The 21,147-nt window shown below is 34.9% G+C and overlaps 1 protein-coding gene across 4 annotated transcripts in view; it reads left to right on the plus strand.

Annotated features, from left to right (window-relative positions):
- Positions 1-2,380: 2,380 nt before the first annotated feature.
- LOC149773092 (uncharacterized) overlaps positions 2,381-21,147 on the plus strand; it is a 54,326-nt gene continuing 35,559 nt past the window's right edge. For all 4 annotated transcript variants that reach the window (XR_016417498.1, XM_089946908.1, XM_089946909.1 and 1 more), the window contains exons 1-4: positions 2,381-3,207; positions 14,556-15,362; positions 16,870-16,986; positions 19,104-19,226. Coding sequence is in view for 3 of the 4 variants with exons in the window: in XM_089946908.1 (XP_089803034.1) it covers positions 14,618-15,362; positions 16,870-16,986; positions 19,104-19,226 (985 nt within the window). In the remaining variant the exon portion in view is untranslated. The remainder of the gene's footprint in view (positions 3,208-14,555; positions 15,363-16,869; positions 16,987-19,103; positions 19,227-21,147) is intronic.

Raw genomic sequence — 21,147 nt, forward strand, 5'->3', positions numbered from 1 at the left:
TATATGTTTTTGTGACTGTCATTGATAGGTTTCATAGCAAGTTTACAAGTAATTTCATTATTTAACTCAACTCACACACTTGGCAGTCTTGCAAGCCGTTCAGGAGATCTCATGTCTTTTTCAACTTTGTTCAGGAATATTTCCTGCGCATACTGATATCCAAATAACCGCACAGCTAGTGTTCGATTAAATCACTCAACAATTTCCTGATCGCGATGAATTGCGATATGTCCTCATCTGATACTGACGTTACTTTTTTCATCAGAGATGATACTGCATCAATACATTCCTTGTAAGGATCAACCTGTAGCAACTGTTGCCGTAGTAGACCACCACGTTGAAATTCGTTCAAAACGCAGATGCAACTTCGGTTGCTGTTTTAGTGGGTAGTGGTTCTGCTTCTTTACAACTACTTGCAACGTCAACGACAGTCAGTACATATTTGTCTGTGCGTGATTGACTTCTACCTGTTTTAAATATCTGCCTGATGAACTTCATTTGGAGCGCCGATATCAGCATGTGCATACTGAATTTGTTTAGGTGGTGGTAAATAAATCGTGCTAACCAGTTTTGAGAAACATAACGTGTTACATGTGTTGCATTAGCGAGCTTACTAATCGCTGCTGAACTACTCCAATATCCTCTTGAGCTATAATAAATCGATTCCATTGTATAATAATAGCAATAATAATAACAATCGGTTTATTAATTACCCGCACCTAGCACTAGTTTTCCTTTCAACGAGGATTTTGCTAGGAAGCTAGCACGTTTTTCTCTGAAAGATTTATTTTTAATGGAATTTAACGAGTGAGTCAGCTTGACGTCTGCAATATATCGTTGTTATAAATTCTTATTTTATACAATTTATTATTATGCTTGATCAATTGCATTTATTGGATACTCTTCAGGTCTTGGTTGATCTCGCTCGTCAAATCGGATATCAAATCGGGTTCCAGGACCACAATATTTATATCCAGGAAGATGTTTTTTCTCCTGGATACTTAGCCTATGGAGCTCCTGGTAATTTTTCCAGCGAAGCAGCGATATCACCACCTGTTTTATTAGAGATAAATTTGTATTTTTTTATATACCACATTTCACACACTTGCCTGTAAGTGAGCGCTTATTACTTTTTTTGTTATTATTGTTGTTAATCCGCTTGTTGGGGTGGATGCTCTGTATTGAACACAATATAAATCCATAGTATTTATTATATTTCTACACCATGGATATCATTGTTTTTTAAGCGACACGAAAGCAAGAGCCAGTCAAACATCATCCAGCTCTACCAAATTCTATCAGAGCAACTATCATGAGCCCATCTGGGTCTGGTAAGACGCACTTATTACTTAATCTGATAATGAGATTGCTCAGATGGGATAAGTTATATTTAGTGGCACCATCGTTAATGATCAGCGACACTATAATGTGCTTAAAGGTTTTAATGAAAATGCAAAATTGTTGGACGAAGGTGGTAATCATATTATTGATTTTATCACCGATATTATTGAAGCCACACCTGTAGATGACCTCGATGGATTTATTAATAATCTCGTAGTATACGATGATGTGATGCTGAACAAACACTCAAATCCAGCTCGGATATTTTCTCGAGGCGGACGTAAAAATACCGATGTTATATATTTTACTCAGCGATATATACAAATACCTAAAGTGATCCGAGATATCTGCAATATTTTAGTTGCGTTTAATGGAGTCGATACACATACTCTGCGAAATATTCATCGGACTTGGTGTTCAGTGGATATGGATATAATTAAGTTCAAAAACTTCAGCAGCAGGGACGGTGACGAAAAATATTGAGTGGGCGGGTGGGTAAACAAACACACAGAAAACGAAAACACAAGCGTCAAAAATAAAGTAACGAAATGAATTAACCCAGTTAGAGAAATATCGGTCGGTTACAGGCTTCAATTTGACGTTATTGACTTATATGTTCAGTTTTCGTAGATATCTTTTTTTTCTCTAACTGACCTTCCTAAAAAGTTGTAGGGTTTACCGTCACTGCTGCTAACCATAATTACCATTAGATGCATATAATTCTGGATGCATACTATGAAACTACTCGTATATATATTTGAATAAGATTAATTTTATACATGTATATCAAAGCTACTTGTTCAGACACTCTGTATTTATATATACTCAAAATAAATTTCTTCTTGATCTCCATTATGAAGAGTGAAGTGAACGAGTGAATCAAAGCTAAAGGACACACGGTACTTATAATAATAGAGTATTTACGAGTTTGGTGGTCCATAATTGGTTAATAATGAAAACTAAAATTTTTGGAAAAATATCTTTTGAGAGCTTATCTTGTATGTAATGTGAAAAAAAAAATATTGACAAATTTCTACTGATGCAATTTTAGCATTCTTACAGGCTTGACTCAGGAATACTCAATACTGAAAGTAGCACCTAATTCATTTGGTGCAGAATCAATAACATGTGTTTCATGCACAAGTATGTAAACAAAATGTCGCGGGTCATATGGTGTTCTCCACACATAAGCTTGCACCAAGGTTAGATGCGCATGGAGAATTATAGGTCTCATCATCAGCACCCAGAAATTTTAAGTTATTGAATTTTGAATATGATGCTGTTTCCATATGTTTACGATTGGAGTTGAATTAGTACCGTGTGTCCTAGAGCGTATTAATCAAGGGAGACTAATCCCGTGAATATCAAAGTTTGAATAGTTTAAACTTTAAGTTACGTTATAAACTACACCATCACTTGGAACTAATCCACACACACACACACACACACACACACACGCTCTAATATGTTGCATATACAGTATGCATAGTACAGTATAGTTTTGAAAAAAAAGAAACAAAAAATAAGAAAGAACAAAGAAAAGAAACCTGATGCGAAGAACATGCATTGTGATGTAACCCATATTTTTAGATGAATTGGGATTTCCAAGAAATGTATAGGCTTTCTCAGTTTCTGACCACATTTGCTATTTGTGCGACACAACTACGCGCATGAATCATTTAGAGTGTTGTCTCTTTTTTTGAGAAGCTAGAATGCTCAGGAGAAGATGACTGGAGTTATGACACGTGATCGTGCTGCAGAAATTAAGGCCACACTCACATAGAATTAAGGACACGTCATCGTGCTACACAGAATTAAGGTCACGTCATCCTTCTAAAGAGAATGAAGTTAAACATCATTTGTTAGGTAAGTGCAACATTCAGATTCCTTGTTTAACATTAAGTTTAGAAAAAGGATTAAAACGAATGACAGTAGTTTACTTTTCCAAGTGTGGTTAATAAGAGAGCACAGCTACGCCCATGTTAACCTTGTAGATGTTGTATGTAAAAACAACACAGTGAAAGGATATGCATTAGTTTGGTGATTGATCAATTTATTTATAGACATGTCGTAACAGGGGAGATATGATTTTACTCAGATTGGATATGACGCGTAGGGTTCCTCCGCTATCCCCGATTTGAAGGACAAATGACTCATCTAGATGTAAAGTGTCTGACGACTTATTTAATTTATAATTGCTGTAAACAAGCGTTTCAGTGTTGGTGGAATTCATAGCACAACTTAGGTTGATTTAATCACATGGGTTCTTATAGTTGCTTAACACACACACACGCACACACGCTCGTATTTGTATCGTTCCGTACAATTTACCTATCAGTCATAAATGTACTTAACGTGAACGGACACTTTCTCTTTTATCGCGACCTATCAGCGTTGATATTTCAGGCTGAACTACGCGTAGCGTAATAAACCTGGAACCGATGTTTAGCTCAAGCAATCGACTTTGTAAGGCTACTCAAAATTTGAAGTAACACTGTATGTTTAAGGAATGCCAGACCATTTTCCCACGCTACCGCTCGTCGCCACTAATCGCGCTTGTTTAATATGCAAGTGCAACGAACCGACCCACGAAAAGCTACTGGCAAGCTGTCTCAAATACCCACATTAGCCGAATCCGAGACTCGAACCCATGCAGACAGAGGTGAGATGGCAGTGAACGGTAACGGAGAGTGCTTTAGAACACTCGGCTATTCGGGGCAACGAACTGAATGGAATACTGCCTTCTCATTGGTCGACCGAAAATGATGCATTGCACAGAATTCAACTGATCTCTCTCTCGCTCTCTCTCTTGTTAGATATTACAGCAACGACCATAATTGCTTTGGCAAAGTATTGGTACACCAGACGATTTGTATTGCTTGTTTCTTTGCACAGTTTCTAAAGTCATTGCAATTTCAAGTGTGCATTCACATTTATCACTTACATCACTACCCAGAAAAAGTAAATTGTGACCTCCTTTTATTGCTGAGCTAGTTATGCTTGGTTTTTGGATTATGTACTTTGCAGGCATAAAATAATTCAGTAGCATTTCCAGTTGGTTCATTCTTAGCACAAACGCTAAAATTTGTATAAATTATAAGCTTAAAAGGAGATACAATCTTTAATTTGAATCGAGTTCATGTATCCTGCAATATTTTACTCGCATCCTTTTTGGTACTTTTCCAAACGTACCATTTTTATTTTATTTACACGTGTTATTGATTGGTAAATTGTAAGCAACAATATATGCCCATGTGACCACAGTCCCCAGCATGAATTATAGCATGGTCTATATGGTTTAATAACATTTTCAGCATCAGCTGATATATACATGGTGGCAATTATATCTGGGAAACGAAGAATCTGGGAAAATCCCAGGAAGAACCATTTGACCCACGAGAAGCTACTGGCAAGCTTTCTTACACAACTACATTGACCGATCCCATGACTCGAACCCACATGGACAGAGGTCAGATGGTAGTGATCATTTAAGGCGAGCATCTTAGACTACTCGGCCATACGGAGAACCAAAGTTGGTGACACTCTTTCTGTACAGTGATAGTCATCATTGTTTTGTGTTTTAAAAAAGCACCTCTTACTCTGGAAGTTTTTTCAAGGGGATTTCACAATTTGTGTGTGTGTGTGGTTGAAATAGACCAGTATTATGTCATTTCACAAATATGGGTTATTTAAGAGTCTGTTTTTCTTTGAAAAGTGCCTTTAAAAATGTACATGTACATGATCTTAATTTTTTTAGAAAAATGTGTGTATGTGTTTTCTTTGCTTTTAACATAGTTTTAAACAGTTTTAGTCATATCACTACGATGTTTGCGGTGTGGAAGTTTACAGGTCTGTAGAGAGAGTTCACGAGCCCAACCTTGGGTGAAAAACACCCGGGCCTCTCCTAGTTTTGGTTCAAACAAAATTTTTCTTTTATAAAATAAAAAAGTGTTGTTCTGCCTGGGCCCCTGACAGGCCCAGGTCCCAGGGATATATCCACATTCCCCCCCACCCACCCTGTCGGCCCTAGCAGTTTATAGTGATGATTATTTCTACATTGTTGTGTAATCTAGACCCACATTCTGTGTAAAAGAATATAAGCAAGAAACAAACAAAGAAAAATTGAAACTGATTCCTTGTTAATCAGCGGGTCGCAATGTATGTGCAAAAATTGTATGTCAGATAAGAATTTGCCACCAAAAGAAAAATCATATGGCGGAAACTGAACTGTTGGGCAGACCAAACCAGTGCATGTCCTAGAAGACATTTCATGTTGTAAAGAGATAATCAAAAACGGTTAGTGTGGCACTAAGGATTAGCTAAGAAATTTAAGAGCACATACTCTTGCAGCCTTGCAATCAATTGCAGATGAATCGCATTACATTCTGCCCGGTCTAAAACATGTACTTGCATGGGTTATGGATCTGCTCAAAAATTAACAGTCATAACAGTTTGTCATATGGTACTGATGCATGTCTGGGTGAAGTGAGGTCTAAATTTAGTCCACAGGACCATGTTACCTCCCCTCGCCCCAAAAAGACAAGCTGAACTACAATATTTGGGTCCATTTAGGTGATAAGAGTAGGGCCTAGATACAGCAGAAATTGTTTTTTGTGAGGGAATGCAACTTAAAGTCAATTGAAACTTGTGCAATAATTTTCACTTTGCCCATTTTAATGGTCACAATCTGCGAGAAGACAGTTTGTTGTTGTTGTTGTAGGGTTTAACGCCATTTTTCAGCACACAATTGGCTATACATGGCAGCCAGTATTAATGGTGGAGGAAGAACCCAGGAAAATCCCAGAAAGAACCACCGACCCACAAGAAGCTACTGGCAAGCTTTCTCACATACCCACATTGGCTGAATCAGAGACTTGAACCAACGCAGACAGAGGTGAGATGGCAGTGATCTGTAATGGAGAGCACTTTAGACCACTCAGCCACTCAGGGCCCCCATATTTTTTTAAGTATATTACAAGAACAAACCTTTCAGCTGCTTTTAATTAGATACATGTGGTCTTAAAGCAACTGATTAGTATTGATTTGACATGGAACATTGTTTGCATTTTTAACTGTTATTCAAGAAATGACTAACATTGTTTGCATTTTTAACTGTTATTCAAGAAATGACTAACATTGTTTGCATTTTTAACTGTTATTCAAGAAATGACTAACATTGTTTGCATTTTTAACTGTTATTCAAGAAATGACTAACATTGATTGCATTTTTAACTGTTATTCAAGAAAGGACTAACATTGATTGCATTTTTAACTGTTATTCAAGAAATGGCTAACATTGATTGCATTTTTAACTGTTATTCAATAAATAACTAACATTGATTGCATTTTTAACTGTTATTTAAGAAATGACTAACGTTGATTGCATATTTTATGCAACATATGTACATTAGACGTGTAAATCTTTGCGCTAAATAAGTAGGCAGTATTAATGCTAGGTTCTCTTTTGACAATGACATATGAATTGAGGGCTTTCCATTTTGATGCAACTCCATTTTTACTGTCAGTATCAAATGCACTATGATAAATGTGTATCACACCTCATTCTCAAAGCAGTTTTGTACACATTGCATATCCATACTTACCATCACACTTTCCTTGTTAACATCATTGTTCAGGCTGCTTTTTCGTTTCTGGAATGGATTTTGCATGTACCTCACAGTAATAGGAATTCATCCTCTTTTTTTGTTTTGATTCTTTAGAAAAGCCAGAAACATGTGAAAAAGTGTATAAATTGAATTATCCGTTGTGCAGTGTAATATAATGATTTCCTTTGTCATGTACATCTTCATAGGAGTAATGTGTGCCTCATTTCTAGACTAACAAGTAGGTCTCTGCTTTTTTTTCCTTTTTATGACAGCTGTCAGAAAAAAAATGGAGACCTTACTTGTCGATTCTAGCCAAATTTCATATTACTTGTGTTTGATCTTGCTCACAATACATCACCAGAACTCAAGTTACATGAGACAACATCGGTGACACAGGATTTTAGGATTTAATGTTAAAGGTTTGTTTGATGGGGGGGGGGTATATAACCATCATTGGTAGGCAACACATATTGTATGCCTTCTCCAGGTGGTCAAGTGGTTTAAGGCGCTCACTTTTACAGATCACTGACATAGCAACCTCTGTCCTTATATGGTCCATGTATTTACCACAAACCAATGCAAACCAACACCAGGATACCGCAAACCACCATTATAAATATATTAACTTAATTTTTTTCTCATAAAATGTGGGTGGAGGAGTTATATATATATATATATATATATATATATATATATATATATATATATATATATATATATATATATATATATATATACACAAGTCTCTGCTTTTTGTCCTTTTTCTGAAGTCTGAGCTGTCAGGAAAAAAAATGGAGACCTTACTTGTTGGTCTAGCCACTTTTCATATTACAGGTGTGTTTGATCTTGCTCACAATACATCTCCAGAAATCAAGTTACATGAAACGACAGCAGTGACACAGTATTTTAGGATTTAATGTTAAAGGTTTGTTTGATGGGGGCGGGTATATAACCATCATCGGTAGGCAACACATATTGTATGCCTTCTCCAGGTGGTCAAGTGGTTTAAGGCACTCACTTTTACAGATCACTGACATAGCAACCTCTGTCCTTATATGGTCCATGTATTTACCACAAACCAATGCAAACCAACACCAGGATACCGCAAACCACCATTATAAATATATTAACTTAACTTTTTCTTATAAAATATGGGTGGAGGAGTTTTTATATATATATATATATATATATATATATATATATATATATATATATATATATATATATATATATATATATATACAATAAAGTATTAAATGCACTCAAACAAATCTGAAAATCTCAAATGAATCTGAATCTATGCATAGTTTGACACCGATTTCCAGTGTCAGTAACAGACATGGGTCATTGGGTACTGTAGTTTATTCACGACAGTTACATAGTGTTTTTTCCCACCATGTCAGTTGGTCGTACGTGAGAACAAATCCCAAAACGATCGATAAAATATCAGACAGACTGCTCTACTCAACACCTCAGAAAGTTTATTATAAATTAGAATGAGACTCTTTTAAATGGATCATGGAACTTCCAACATGCAAGGCACAAACATATAGAGAAGAATGTTGAAGAAAATAGCAAAACCAAAAATGCTGACTCAGAAAATATTGCCGATGAGATGTTAGAGAAAATTGGTATGTGTGGGAAACATACATTTGCAAAATGAATAATACCACACAGAAAAAGTGACATCCATCATGTTATATACCGACAACCAGATAAAAGACTTTCCTTATTTGGAGATGTAAAAACAACCACAGCACAAATAATTTCACAACAATTGTATACAGAAATCAGTATCATAATGAAAAACACCAATGAACAATGAACATCCAGTATTTTTTGGTCCATGCTTTTGCACAAAGACTCAAGTTATGAGATAGTACAGAACATTACTATTCCAAATTGCAGTCAAACTTGAGAACAACATCGGAAGTGGCAAAATAAGACAACGCAAGCATGTGCAATTTTGTACAGTTGAAGAACCTGCCCTGACCAGAGCTGTAGAGATATCCTTCCCAAATGTATCTCGGGTAAATTGTACAGAGCAGATGAAATAACAACAACAATAACAAAAAAAAACAACAAAAACGCCCAAACAAACAAAGAAAAAACTATTAAATTCCAGCTCTAAAGAAAAGTTGGTGTGACTGGTAATTTGAAGAGAACAATCGTCGATAAAACCTTTGGCAATGTAGAAAGCTCCGTTGTCTTTGAGGGTGGATCTACTTCATGACCATCCTCTCTTCATTTAAATATTATGACAGCCATGTAAAAGAGAAATTGTTTTGCCGTGTAAATGAACCAAGAAGAAAGAATCTCAACAAGAACTTGTGGACAAACAGTAATGCCGAATCACTGAACAACATACTAAAAAAAACACCAAAAAGCCACAGTGTCTAGAAGCCAATTTGTCATACCCCTGAGCTGAACCAGAGCTGAACCTGGTTCAGCTATTATTTCAAGCAGTTGACCTCCAGTTCATAGAGTTCAGAGGTGCAATATATATATATATATATATATATATATATATATATATATATATATATATATATATATACATACATATGGTGAAAGTAATTAGGCCTACTGTTTGCACCGAAATTATGCAGCATATTGTTTCAAATGGCACTAAGAACATTATAATCTGTTCCTTAAGTTCATTTTCTTGCAGTTTGCAATGCTGGACTTGAATATTTTAAAAGGGAGGGTTGCTGCCAAGTGTATTTATTTAAAAGATATTTTGTTAATTTCTTTCCTGCTCAGTCGAGTGTCTGATGGTATAGTTGTAGCTCCTTCTTAAATCAGTCATAATGATTCATTTTTTTCAAGTTATCATATAAAGTTGGTGTATTTGTGTGTTTTGCGTGATGATCCTGCACTCTGACATGTAACTATTATGTGTGTGTGTAAAGTTTTTAATCTTATGTAAGGACTAGTTATTGCAAATCTGTCTTGTTAAAAAATATTGTTTTCTCTGGTTTTTACAAATGGCATACAGCTTCTTGACAAATGAAATGGCTGATTCAGGTGATAGATACAAGGATTTAGTTCTCTTTGAACATTTCTGCGGTACTTACATACAACCAGACAAGAAAGCACAACTGAAACTAAAAATCATTTGAATTATACATTGTTTTAAAAATGAAAATTGCTCCTATCTGGTCTTTTGACATGATGTAATTTGTGGAAGTCTTTTATGTGACAAATTGTGAACAATATCCTGGTAATTAGCACTTTATGTGGAATGAATTTTTCCACATGATTCAAATTTCATTACTAAATTTCAAAGCGAGGAGGCAGGAATTTTTTGTTGAAAACTTTTAGAATTTACATTACGTCTGTTAAGAAACAGCAAATACTATATGTCATGAAATACTTTTTAAATAACCTCTCCTTCCTACATGCCAGCAAGGTATGGAATTGCTAGGGAAAATTGTAGGCACTTCAGTTAATATGAAGAAATAAGACACGTATTATTCCAATTAACATTTGCTTTTACAAAAATGATTTAGACAGTAATCATCAGTACAATAAAAATGATGAGGAAATCAAATAATAACAATTATGAAAAAGAAATGCACATCTAATTACTCAATCATACTAATATATGTACCCCAACATCATGGGCATTGAGGTTATCACGTCGTAGCCAGTTACTTAAATGCAATGAAATATACTAAAGTACACTCAAATGTAGTCCAGTAGAGTTACTTTTTTCAATTACCTAATGAATGTAATGGATGATTTATTGATTATAGACCTGTCCCACTTACATGTATGTATCTGCTAAAAAAAAAGTGCTTGAACACATCATAGTCAGCTGCATGAAGCAACTTCTAGATCACTTCATAACAGACTGCCAGCATGGTTTCCATGTCAGACAAAGCTGTGAAACACAGCTCATAACCCTAGTGGATGAGCTCGCAAAATCCTTAGAGGGAAGCAGTATGACCTTGCAATCCTTGACTTCAGTAAGGCTTTCGGACATGTGCCACATGAAAGATTCCTCTGTAAGTTGGATCACTATGGTATCAGGGGTAAGATCCAAACATGGATCAGAGATTTCCTATCAGACAGATCACAGAGAGTTATAGTAGATAGAGCAACATCAGACCTAGCACCAGTTGTTAGTGGGGTACCTCAATGGAGTGTTTTGGGTCCCATCCTCTTCCTGGTGTTCGTCAATAATCTACCAGCGAGTGTCAAATCCAACATGAGACATTTTGCAGATGACTGTATAGTCTACTGGGAAATAAATGCCTCCAAGTACTGTGAGATCCTACAAGAAGACCTGAACCAACTAGCCCTCTGGGAAAGAACTTGGGGACTATATCATTCCACCCAGAAAAATGCAGTATCCTAAGAGTTTCCAGGAAGAAATCACCAATCTTATCTGAATATACTCTTAAGGGGCACATTAGTTAGCCAGTGGGCAGGCAACAAAATATTTAGGGGTTGAATTGTCCAGAGACCTCTCTTGAAAAAGGCACATAGACAAGATAGTGAAAAAAGAGAACAGTAACATTGGTTTCCTGTGCTGCAACCTCCAAATCAACGATGAAGAATTAAAAAGTGCAGCATATTTCACTCTTGTTCGACCAGGTCTTGAGTACTGCTCAACTGTGTGGAACACACATAATATTAAGATCTAATAAATAAGAGATGATTCAGAGGAGAGCTGCTAGATTCACCACAAATAAATATTTAACACTAGTCAGTGCAATGTTGAACCATCTCCACTGGGATTCACTCAAATCCAGGCAAACCAATACCCAGCTGACCATGTTGTACAAGATTGTGAACAACGTAGTGGACATACCAGCAGACAAATACCTGACCCTGGCATGTAGCCAGACTAGGGCAATTAATCACAGGAAAAAGTTCCAATTAAAGTCAGCATTTACAAATTGTTTCAAGTTCAGATTCTTCCCATGTACAATAACGACTTGGGAACAAATTACCATCAATAATTGGAGAAGCTTCTAACTTGGTATCTCACAAGCAGGAGCTTTCCAAAATCACATTCTAATGAACTAAGTCAGCTACAATTAAGATCTAGTGATTCTCAGGGCTATGCTGGTTGAGTTTCCTTACCTTAGACATCGCAGCTCCGGTAGCTGGATTGATCTGAGTATTAAGAGACAAAACCTACACTGACACTCTTTTATTTATTTCTGCCTTTCCTATCATTACTCTTCTGAATATCCTATCACTTCCTTTTTTACTTTATCCTTGACCACACACCAACCGTTGCTTAATAGTCAAGTGTGACTGTGTCATTGTATTTATAGATAGATATAGATAGATCGATTGATAGATTATGAAGAAAAAAAGAAATGCACATATCGTGATAACACCTAACAGCTGTAAATCAGACTCGGTGCAAAAATTGACAATCTCATTTCAAAATTTCTTCACGTATTACATGAGTTTCACATTTTGTTTACTTACAACATATTTTCACAGATAAATTAACATAATGCATTTTAAAGGTGGTTTGTGGCAGTTTGCAATGGTTTGCAGTAATTATATGGACCCATCCTTGTGCATTTTAGTCTTGTGCTCTGTAAATGCAGGTACATGAGAAAGTTTGCCAGTAGCTTCCCATGGGTCAGTGGTTCTTCCAGGAGTTTTCTTGGGTTATTTCTCTACCAAAAGTACTGTCTGCCATATATAGCCTATCATGTGCTGAAAAATTGCGTTAAACCTGTAACAATAATAAAAATTCTAGGCATCAGTAGGATGCACTGATCGATGTATGTTGTCTATGTATACATACATACATACTATTAGACAACATCTCTTCAATGTGAACTCAAATGCATGTTTGTCTATGAAATATATAATACTGAATTTAGAAACGTTATATGTGTAGAAGAAGCCTAAAAAGAAACTGAAAATAAAGATGTTATTAATAAATCTCCTCATTTTTATACCAATAAAAAATTAGGCATGAGATGGATAATTTGAAAAGTTCTGAATATTTTGTTATTACATTTTTGTTTCTTTGAATCTGTCAATGAATTTAATGCTGATTGATAGACATTATAATGTTCTATTACTTATAGGCTTATATAAACAGACGGTTGGGTCAACATGGGATTTCACAGACATATCTCGGATTAATATACATTTTAAAACCAGAATAGCATCAGTGCCCATGAAGAGACTTGAAAAAAAAAGATTAAGATAGACAACTCTAGTTACTGGAAGGGCCCCTGAGATAGAACAGGACATGCCCTGATAGTTGAGCCATCTGCTTTTTTATTATCAATACATAATAAACAATATTATGTCTCTGAGTGTAATTAAGTACATTTTGATTACTTGCATATAATTTTGGAACATAGAAATGAGTCCTATATTGAGTGAAATATTAAATCTACAGGATGACTTTATCGTTGCAATAATTTTACATTTTGAAGAAAAACATATTCACATTCTTTTATTCAAAGTGATTATTACTTTCATACATTCAGTTGGTCACATGAGAAGTTATAGCAAAGAGCTACTATTAGACTTTGAATATTTATTTAGCTCCACTAAATTCATATAATTAATTCTGATTTTAAAAAAAAGCACACCAACCCCTTGGAGCTGTGTTATCTTACACCCAGATCTTGTGATATTTTATTGGACAAATACAAATGTATTTTTAATTTTCATTTCTTTTGAAGCATGTATATGTACTGGAATTTACTGACTGTATATAGACTGGAATTCACTGTTTATGTCATTCAGAAAAATAGTATATCATGAAGTCAAAAAAGGCAGATGTAAATAGTTTTAAAAAAATGTAATAGTTTTTTTTCAAAATGGCAGGATTTCAGCATCAACTACAACTTTTTTTAAAAATTTACTTTTGAAAGAATTTAAAATCAGTTTTAAGCTTATGGTTAAAGTGTAGTCGTGTAAAGAAAAGTAATCTTGATCACAAGGTGTGTTTGTAATTGATCAAATTATAATTACATGTAATCTTGATCATTGGGTATATTTGTAATTGATTAAATTATAAATACATATAATCAAAAAGTGATCTTGATTACAGGGTATTTTTTATTGTAATTGTTTAAATTATGATTACAGGGCATGTTTGTAATTGACTAAATTATAATTACATGTAATTAAAAGTCATTTTGACTACAGTGTATTTTTGACTAATTGATTATATTACGAAGACGTAATTTCGATTGCAAGGTATATTTGTATGTAATTAATTAAAATATAATTGCATATCAGGGTCACTTGTGCTTGCTAATTTAAGCTTCACCTTTTTCATACTTTTTAAATATTTCGTAGGATAAAATGGTAATATAGGAGAAGAAGAAAAAAATATCTCTCATTATTAGGTACAGCGTTTGTTCCTGTGCTCCTTTCTAATTAGAACTTCTTACTTTAGTCATTAATTAGGATTGATTTGGAGTTCCTATAAATGTTTCACTATCATTTAAGCAGCGGAAAAGCATACACTGGAATTATCAATGATAAATAATTTGCAATGCAAAGAAATGAAATTAACAGCCAAAACATATATCATCTCAATATGCCATGGCAGATTTTTGGGAAGCTCCATTTTTCAGCAATTATGTACATCATACTCTTTTGCAGACTAAACAAGACGTGTTTACCTACAAAGTGATGTGAAAACAGAACAATCTTAAACTGCAGTCATGTCAGAACCATTGCCATATTTCTCAAGAAATCATCTGTATGGGTGCCTTGGAAGAGAACAGGAGCTCAAAGAAGTAACTAAAGCATGGCAGGAACCTGATGCAAGGAAAAGGAAAAGAATATATCTTATTCATGGAGCAAAAGAGTGTGGAAAATCATGTGCTGCAAGGATGATCTTGGATGAAGTATTGAAGATGAATTGCAAGACAGCAGGATATATTAGTATAGACATGGATTTTAGACTTGAAGAAATTAGACCAGACGAAAAGGAGAAATTTTTCAAGACAATGGCTACGAAAATGAAAGAAGTAGATATGACAATTGAATATGGCTCTGGTGAGATAAGTGGAATAATGGAGACCTTGAAGAGAAACAAGGACAAGAAAATAATTTTTCTCTTTGACAATATAGACCATGTAAGGGATTCAAAATTGGATGATGAATCATTCAAGTCAGTCAGTGAGGAAAAGGATATATTTTCTGACTTGCACTCCAGAATTATTCCAGCCATCGTGGAGATAAATGACTGCAATATTGTGGTTATTACAAGTACTGTGCAGATCCATTTCGGAAAGAAGAGACAGATGGTATTAGAGATCGAACTACAGCATTTAGAGACAGAGATTGCAGAAGAGCTCCTCCTTAAAGCAACAGAGGATGCTAGGGAAGAGATTAAATGGGGTCCATTCCGTCACCTAATTGTTCGTCTTTGTGAAGGGTCACCAGGAGCACTAATAACTACAGGTCTTTTTTTTCCTTCTTTCTTGTTTAGAATATATGCAGTAAAACTTTGCTGAAAAAAATCATGAATGGGAAGGGACAACAAAATTGGTGTATGTAAAGGCAGTTTATTTACTCTGTTTAGGAATGTGGATCCTAAGTATGTGGTACACAAAGCATGTGGCTGCATAGCAGAGATGACTTTGCTAGCCAGTATCATCAATCCACTTTGTTCCACATTGACCCTTGGGATTAATAGTTGTCTTAAACAATGCTTTGAACAAGTGCGTTCTAATGCATATGAAAGAGTTACTGTCTGTAGCAAGCAAAATTATACAAGCAATGAAAGATTTAATTTCAATACAAGTAAAATTATACAACCAATGGAAGAGTTACTCTCTGTAGCAAGCAAACTTATACAATCAATAAAAGAGTTACTCTTTGTAGCATGCAAAATGATACAGCCAATGAAAGAGTTACTTTTGTAGCAAGTAAAATTATATAACCAAGGAAAGAGTTACTCTCTGTAGCAAGTGAAATTACACAGTCATTGAAAGAATTACTCTCTTTAACAACCAAAATTATACAACCAATGGAATAGTTACTCTTTGAAAGAGTTTGTTACGCATATTAGGTATTCAATACAGCAGCTTTCATGTCTACATTCCTTGACTAGAAAGAAGAAAAAAATGTGAGTGAACTGTTTTAAGTCAGATAAACCAACACGCAGCTTATGGTTTTTAAAGAATAACTTTACTTTGGACCACATACCTTGATAACAAAATGTGGAGAGCATACACTTCAGGTAAGAAATTGCTTTGGGGTCAAAAGGCCAAAGGTCAGGGTCATTATGATTGAAAGAAAAGTTTGTTATGCACAATAATTCTTGTTCTATAGTACATTCCTTTCAAAGGTGTCATTAGGAGTATGTTAGGCCTAGGGCCGACCATGACGTTGCGGGGCCAGAGTATCAGTATCTTGATTGGTATGCTCCTGCATAGGCCCAAAGCACAGGGCCCCCTCAAGAGTGGGGCCTGGGGTAGTTGCCCCACTTGCCATCCCCAAACACTGTTCATGGTTCCTTTACCAGTGTTTGTGGATGACTTGCACTCTGGGTGAGAAAACTTTAGATTTTGGGGTCAAAAGTTCTTTATGGTGGCAAGTATAGTAAGGAAATACATGTAATGGGTTCTGTACAGCAAATTTAATTCAAGACCACATATCTTGACCAAACGTCAATGTCATCTACCACCCATACTGAATAATCTCCAGAGTCAACCATGCCCAACTAGTGCCTACATAAATGACAATTACACATGGTGCAGTCATATTTTATTTACAGTATTCTTGCTGTACTTAATTAGGAGGTCATCTCTCTTCAGATACTAGAAAGCAGTGTACCCAATGAAAAACATTTCAACAAATTGATGAGAGATGAACGAGAAGGTCGAACATTTTAACATGCATAAACGTGTATCAATTATTCACTTTGCTTTATTAAATTTTTACTCTGTTTGTTTCGGTTTTTTAGCAAGTGTGCTGGTGGCAAACAATTGCTTTATTGAACCTGTAGACATGGTCATAAACCTGCTGTTAAGAAAAATTGATGTCCTGAGTCCAGAGCTTTATCCAGATGAAGACAATATTAGTAAGTGGCTATGCAATATTTTGTTGACCCATCATAAGAAATAATTTCAAATGATGTACAGCATTTCCAATAGACCTACCCTGTATCTGTTGGGCTCATCATAAGAAATAATATCCAAATGATGTACATCATTTCCAGTAGACCTACCCTGTATCTTTTGGGCTCATTATAAGAAATAATTTCCAAATGATGTACAGCATTTCCAATAGACCTACCCTGTATCTGTTGGCTCATTGAACAAAATCATTTCCAAATGTTGTACAGCATTTCCAATAGACCTACCCTGTATCTGTTGGCTCATTGAACAAAATCATTTCCAAATGTTGTACAGCATTTCCAATAGACCTACCCTGTATCTGTTGCGCTCATCATGCAAAATCATTTCCAAATGTTATACAGTATTTCTCCAAGATCTGCCCTGTGTCTGGTTGACCCACCATAAGAAATCACTTCGAGATAATTACTGTATTTCTCCAAGATCTGCCCTGTGTCTGGTTGACCCGTTGTAAGAAATCATTTCTAAATGCTATCCAATATTTATAATAGACCTGCCCTGTATCTGGTCGAACTGTCATAAGAAATCATGTGCAAATGATGTACAGCATTTCTAATTGACCTGTCCGGTACATTTTTTCTCACCAATAACTGTGCTATTATCAACAGAATCAAGCTTTCCTAAATAAAAATTGCCAACTGCTGTATTGTGGTTCATGGGCTTATCGTCAAATATGGGCTCGTCTTTGGAATAATACGGTCTGTTTGTCAAAATTAATTTTAAAGACTGATATAATAGTCTACAGCTTAAACATGATCTTGTATCAAGTAAGTATTTATAAGAAATATGAATGCTGTATCCACACATGATCTTGTATCAAGTAAGTATTTATAAGAAATATGAATGCTGTATCCACACATGATCTTGTATCAAGTAAGTATTTATAAGAAATATGAATGCTGTATCCACACATGATCTTGTATCAAGTAAGTATTTATAAGAAATATGAATGCTGTATCCACACATGATCTTGTATCAAGTAAGTATTTATAAGAAATATGAATGCTGTATCCACACATAATCTTGTATCAAGTAAGTATTTGTAAGAAATATGAATGCTGTATCCACACATGATCTTGTATCAAGTAAGTATTTATAAGAAATATGAATGCTGTATCCACACCAATGTGCAAAAACAAAAATACATGTCATGTATTTGCTTCTTTTGAAGGAATTTAATGGTGACAGCATTTAAGAATAGCTCTAACTTAGTTAATATGCATACATTTACTCTGCATATTTGTCACATTTTGAACTGACAGAAGAGAGTATGTGCATGATTTGGATTTTAACATAGCTTTAACAATTTTTCAGTCATATTGCTGCAATGTCTGCAGTGTGGCAGTTTATAGTGATGTCTAGCACTCGGACATCATGACCCAAACATGTAGCATGATGTCCTACCCAGTCACATTATTCTGACACCAGGCCGACCAGTCCGAACACTAACCTCTAAATGCTGTGCATTTAGCAAGGCAGCTGTTAGTACCATTTTTATAAGTCTTTGGTATGACTCGGCCGGTGTTTGAACCTGCAGCCTCCTGCATCCAAGGAGGATGCTCTAACCATTAGGGCACCAGGGCGGTCCTGACAGAAGAGAGTAGGAAATCAGAGAACAGTTGAGTGATTTAAATATAAAAGAGCAAGACAGCATACAAATTCTGTGTTTTCTGGTAATTAATTTAATTGTCTTGTGCAGTAGAACCTTTCTTAATGTAACTCTGTTAGTAAACAACAGTCATTTATATGTTTCCTTTGATGAAATAGTTGAATGTTTTACTTTAAACTAATCAAGTCCCACAGATGTAAATGTTAGCACTTGCACATTTGTTTTAATAATAATAATAATAATAATAATGATGATAATTTTATTTCAGACCAGAGTCCATAGACATGCAGTATACAGTCCATGAAAAGCACACAATTAAAAGAAATAATACAGGAGGTTTATGTTTCATTGGGATTTTTTTTCCATGCAATACAAATAGTAATTATAGTTTACCTGGAGAAATTAATGATTAAAAATTGTGTTTATGTAATAATGATTTTAAACGTTTTGCAGGGAAGACTTATCTGGACTTTTTTGGAATGCTGTCAGATGTTATGAAGAGTAGGATGATTGACCTGAGTCAGATGGAAAACTCCAGCATTACTGTACGGGAATTGAAGGAATATTTAAATAAAGGTAAATTTTACAATACAAGTCAGATGGAAAGTCCAGCATTACTGTACAGGAATTGAAGGAATATTTAGACATTAAGGTAAATTTTACAACACAAGACAGATGGAAAGTCCAGCATTACTGTACAGGAATTGAAGGAATATTTTAAACAAAGGTAAATTTTACAACACAAGTCAGATGAAAAAGTCCAGCATTACTGTACAGGAATTGAAGGAATATTTTAAACAAAGGTAAATTTTACAACACAAGTCAGATGGAAAGTCCAGCATTACTGTACAGGAATTGAAGGAATATTTTAAACAAAGGTAAATTTTACAACACAAGTCAGATGGAAAGTCCAGCATTACTGTACAGGAATTGAAGGAATATTTAGACAGTAAATGTAAATTTTACAACATGAGTTTGATGGAAAAGTCTAGTTTTACTGTACAGAAACGAAAGGAATATTTAGACAGTAAAGGTAAAGTTTATGGCATCCACTACATGGATATGAAATTACTTTATATACTTGCACATAAGTTGATTTCAACTTCAAATAAGATAGACACTGATCTGCTGTCACATGATCCATCTTGCTTATTCTGCTGATTAATCCTAACAAAATAAAGAGACTCAGATCTACAGACATCATATGATGAAGGATCTGGGTCTGTGCGGTTGGATTTATAAGTGAGAATAAAAAAGATTTCTTTAAACCTACATTAATTTTGTACAGTTTGTTTTCATGGAATATGTGAACAGAAGCTACATGTGAAGTTGTATGGCAAAAATGTCTTTTTCTGGAAAAATAAAATATTAATAATGGCAGATCCACAAAATTCTTTTGCTGCAAAATGATTAGCTGGACATCAGAGAAGCAGGTTTACATTGTATGTTTCCAGTATTGATCAATGCCATATTGTACAGTATCAGGATATATATATATATATATATATATATATATATATATATATATATATATATATATATATATATATCTTCTGGTCTATGACTATAAGTAATATCAGTCTGTTTCTATAAACAAAAATTATTTTTTTTGATCATTGGATTTTAAAAAATAAAGTGAATGTTCGAAGAGAATAGATGCATTGCATCTGTCAGTATTGACTTGTAGTAAAAACACATGCACAATATCACAAAGAAAATTTATGTGACTCACAGTTTACACTATTCAGTGTCACATGTACAGTATCACAAAGATAAGATCTGTGTCTCACAATTTACATTGTTCATTGTTGCATTACAGTGTCACAAAGGTACGATCAGTGTCTAACAGTTTACACTGTTCAGAGTCACATGTACAGTATCACAAAGATAAGATCTAACCAACAGTTTACACTATGCAGTGTCACATGTACAGTATCATAAAGATAAGATTGTGCCTCACAGTTTACACTGAGATAAGATTGTGCCTCACAGTTTACACTGTTCAGTGTCACATGTACAGTGTCACAAAGGTAAGATCTGTACCTAACAGTTTATGTGTAATATAGATTTCATAGATCTATCTCTAAAAATGGTTCCTTAAACTTATTTTGGTTGAGACACAAATATTAGGTTTTTTAGCCTCATGACCCCTTTTCAACATTTTAATAAGTTTTGCCACCTTAAAAGAAATCCTGGTGACCACCCAAGACCCTTCTGAATGTCCTTGCGACCCTGATTTCAGGGTTGGAAACCACTGATCTACATGTATGTGTCTGTCTTACATTTGATGACTCACAGTTATTGCAAGTCAAGATTGATAAATGTACATGGGGAAAATTAGTAAACAGAAGAATTATCTAGTGCAGAAAAACAAGAGCCTACCAGAACAGTGTAACCCATATATAATATGATGGTCAGGGTCCACAAAACATTATCATGCTATGTACTGAACTGGGCTATAACCAGCCAAGACAGGTAGCAGAAGAAAGTGATGCCT

This window comes from Sinohyriopsis cumingii, unplaced genomic scaffold, assembly GCF_028554795.1.
Source record: "Sinohyriopsis cumingii isolate HCF-2022 unplaced genomic scaffold, ASM2855479v2 utg000913l, whole genome shotgun sequence".
Taxonomy (NCBI): Eukaryota; Metazoa; Mollusca; class Bivalvia; order Unionida; family Unionidae; genus Sinohyriopsis; species Sinohyriopsis cumingii.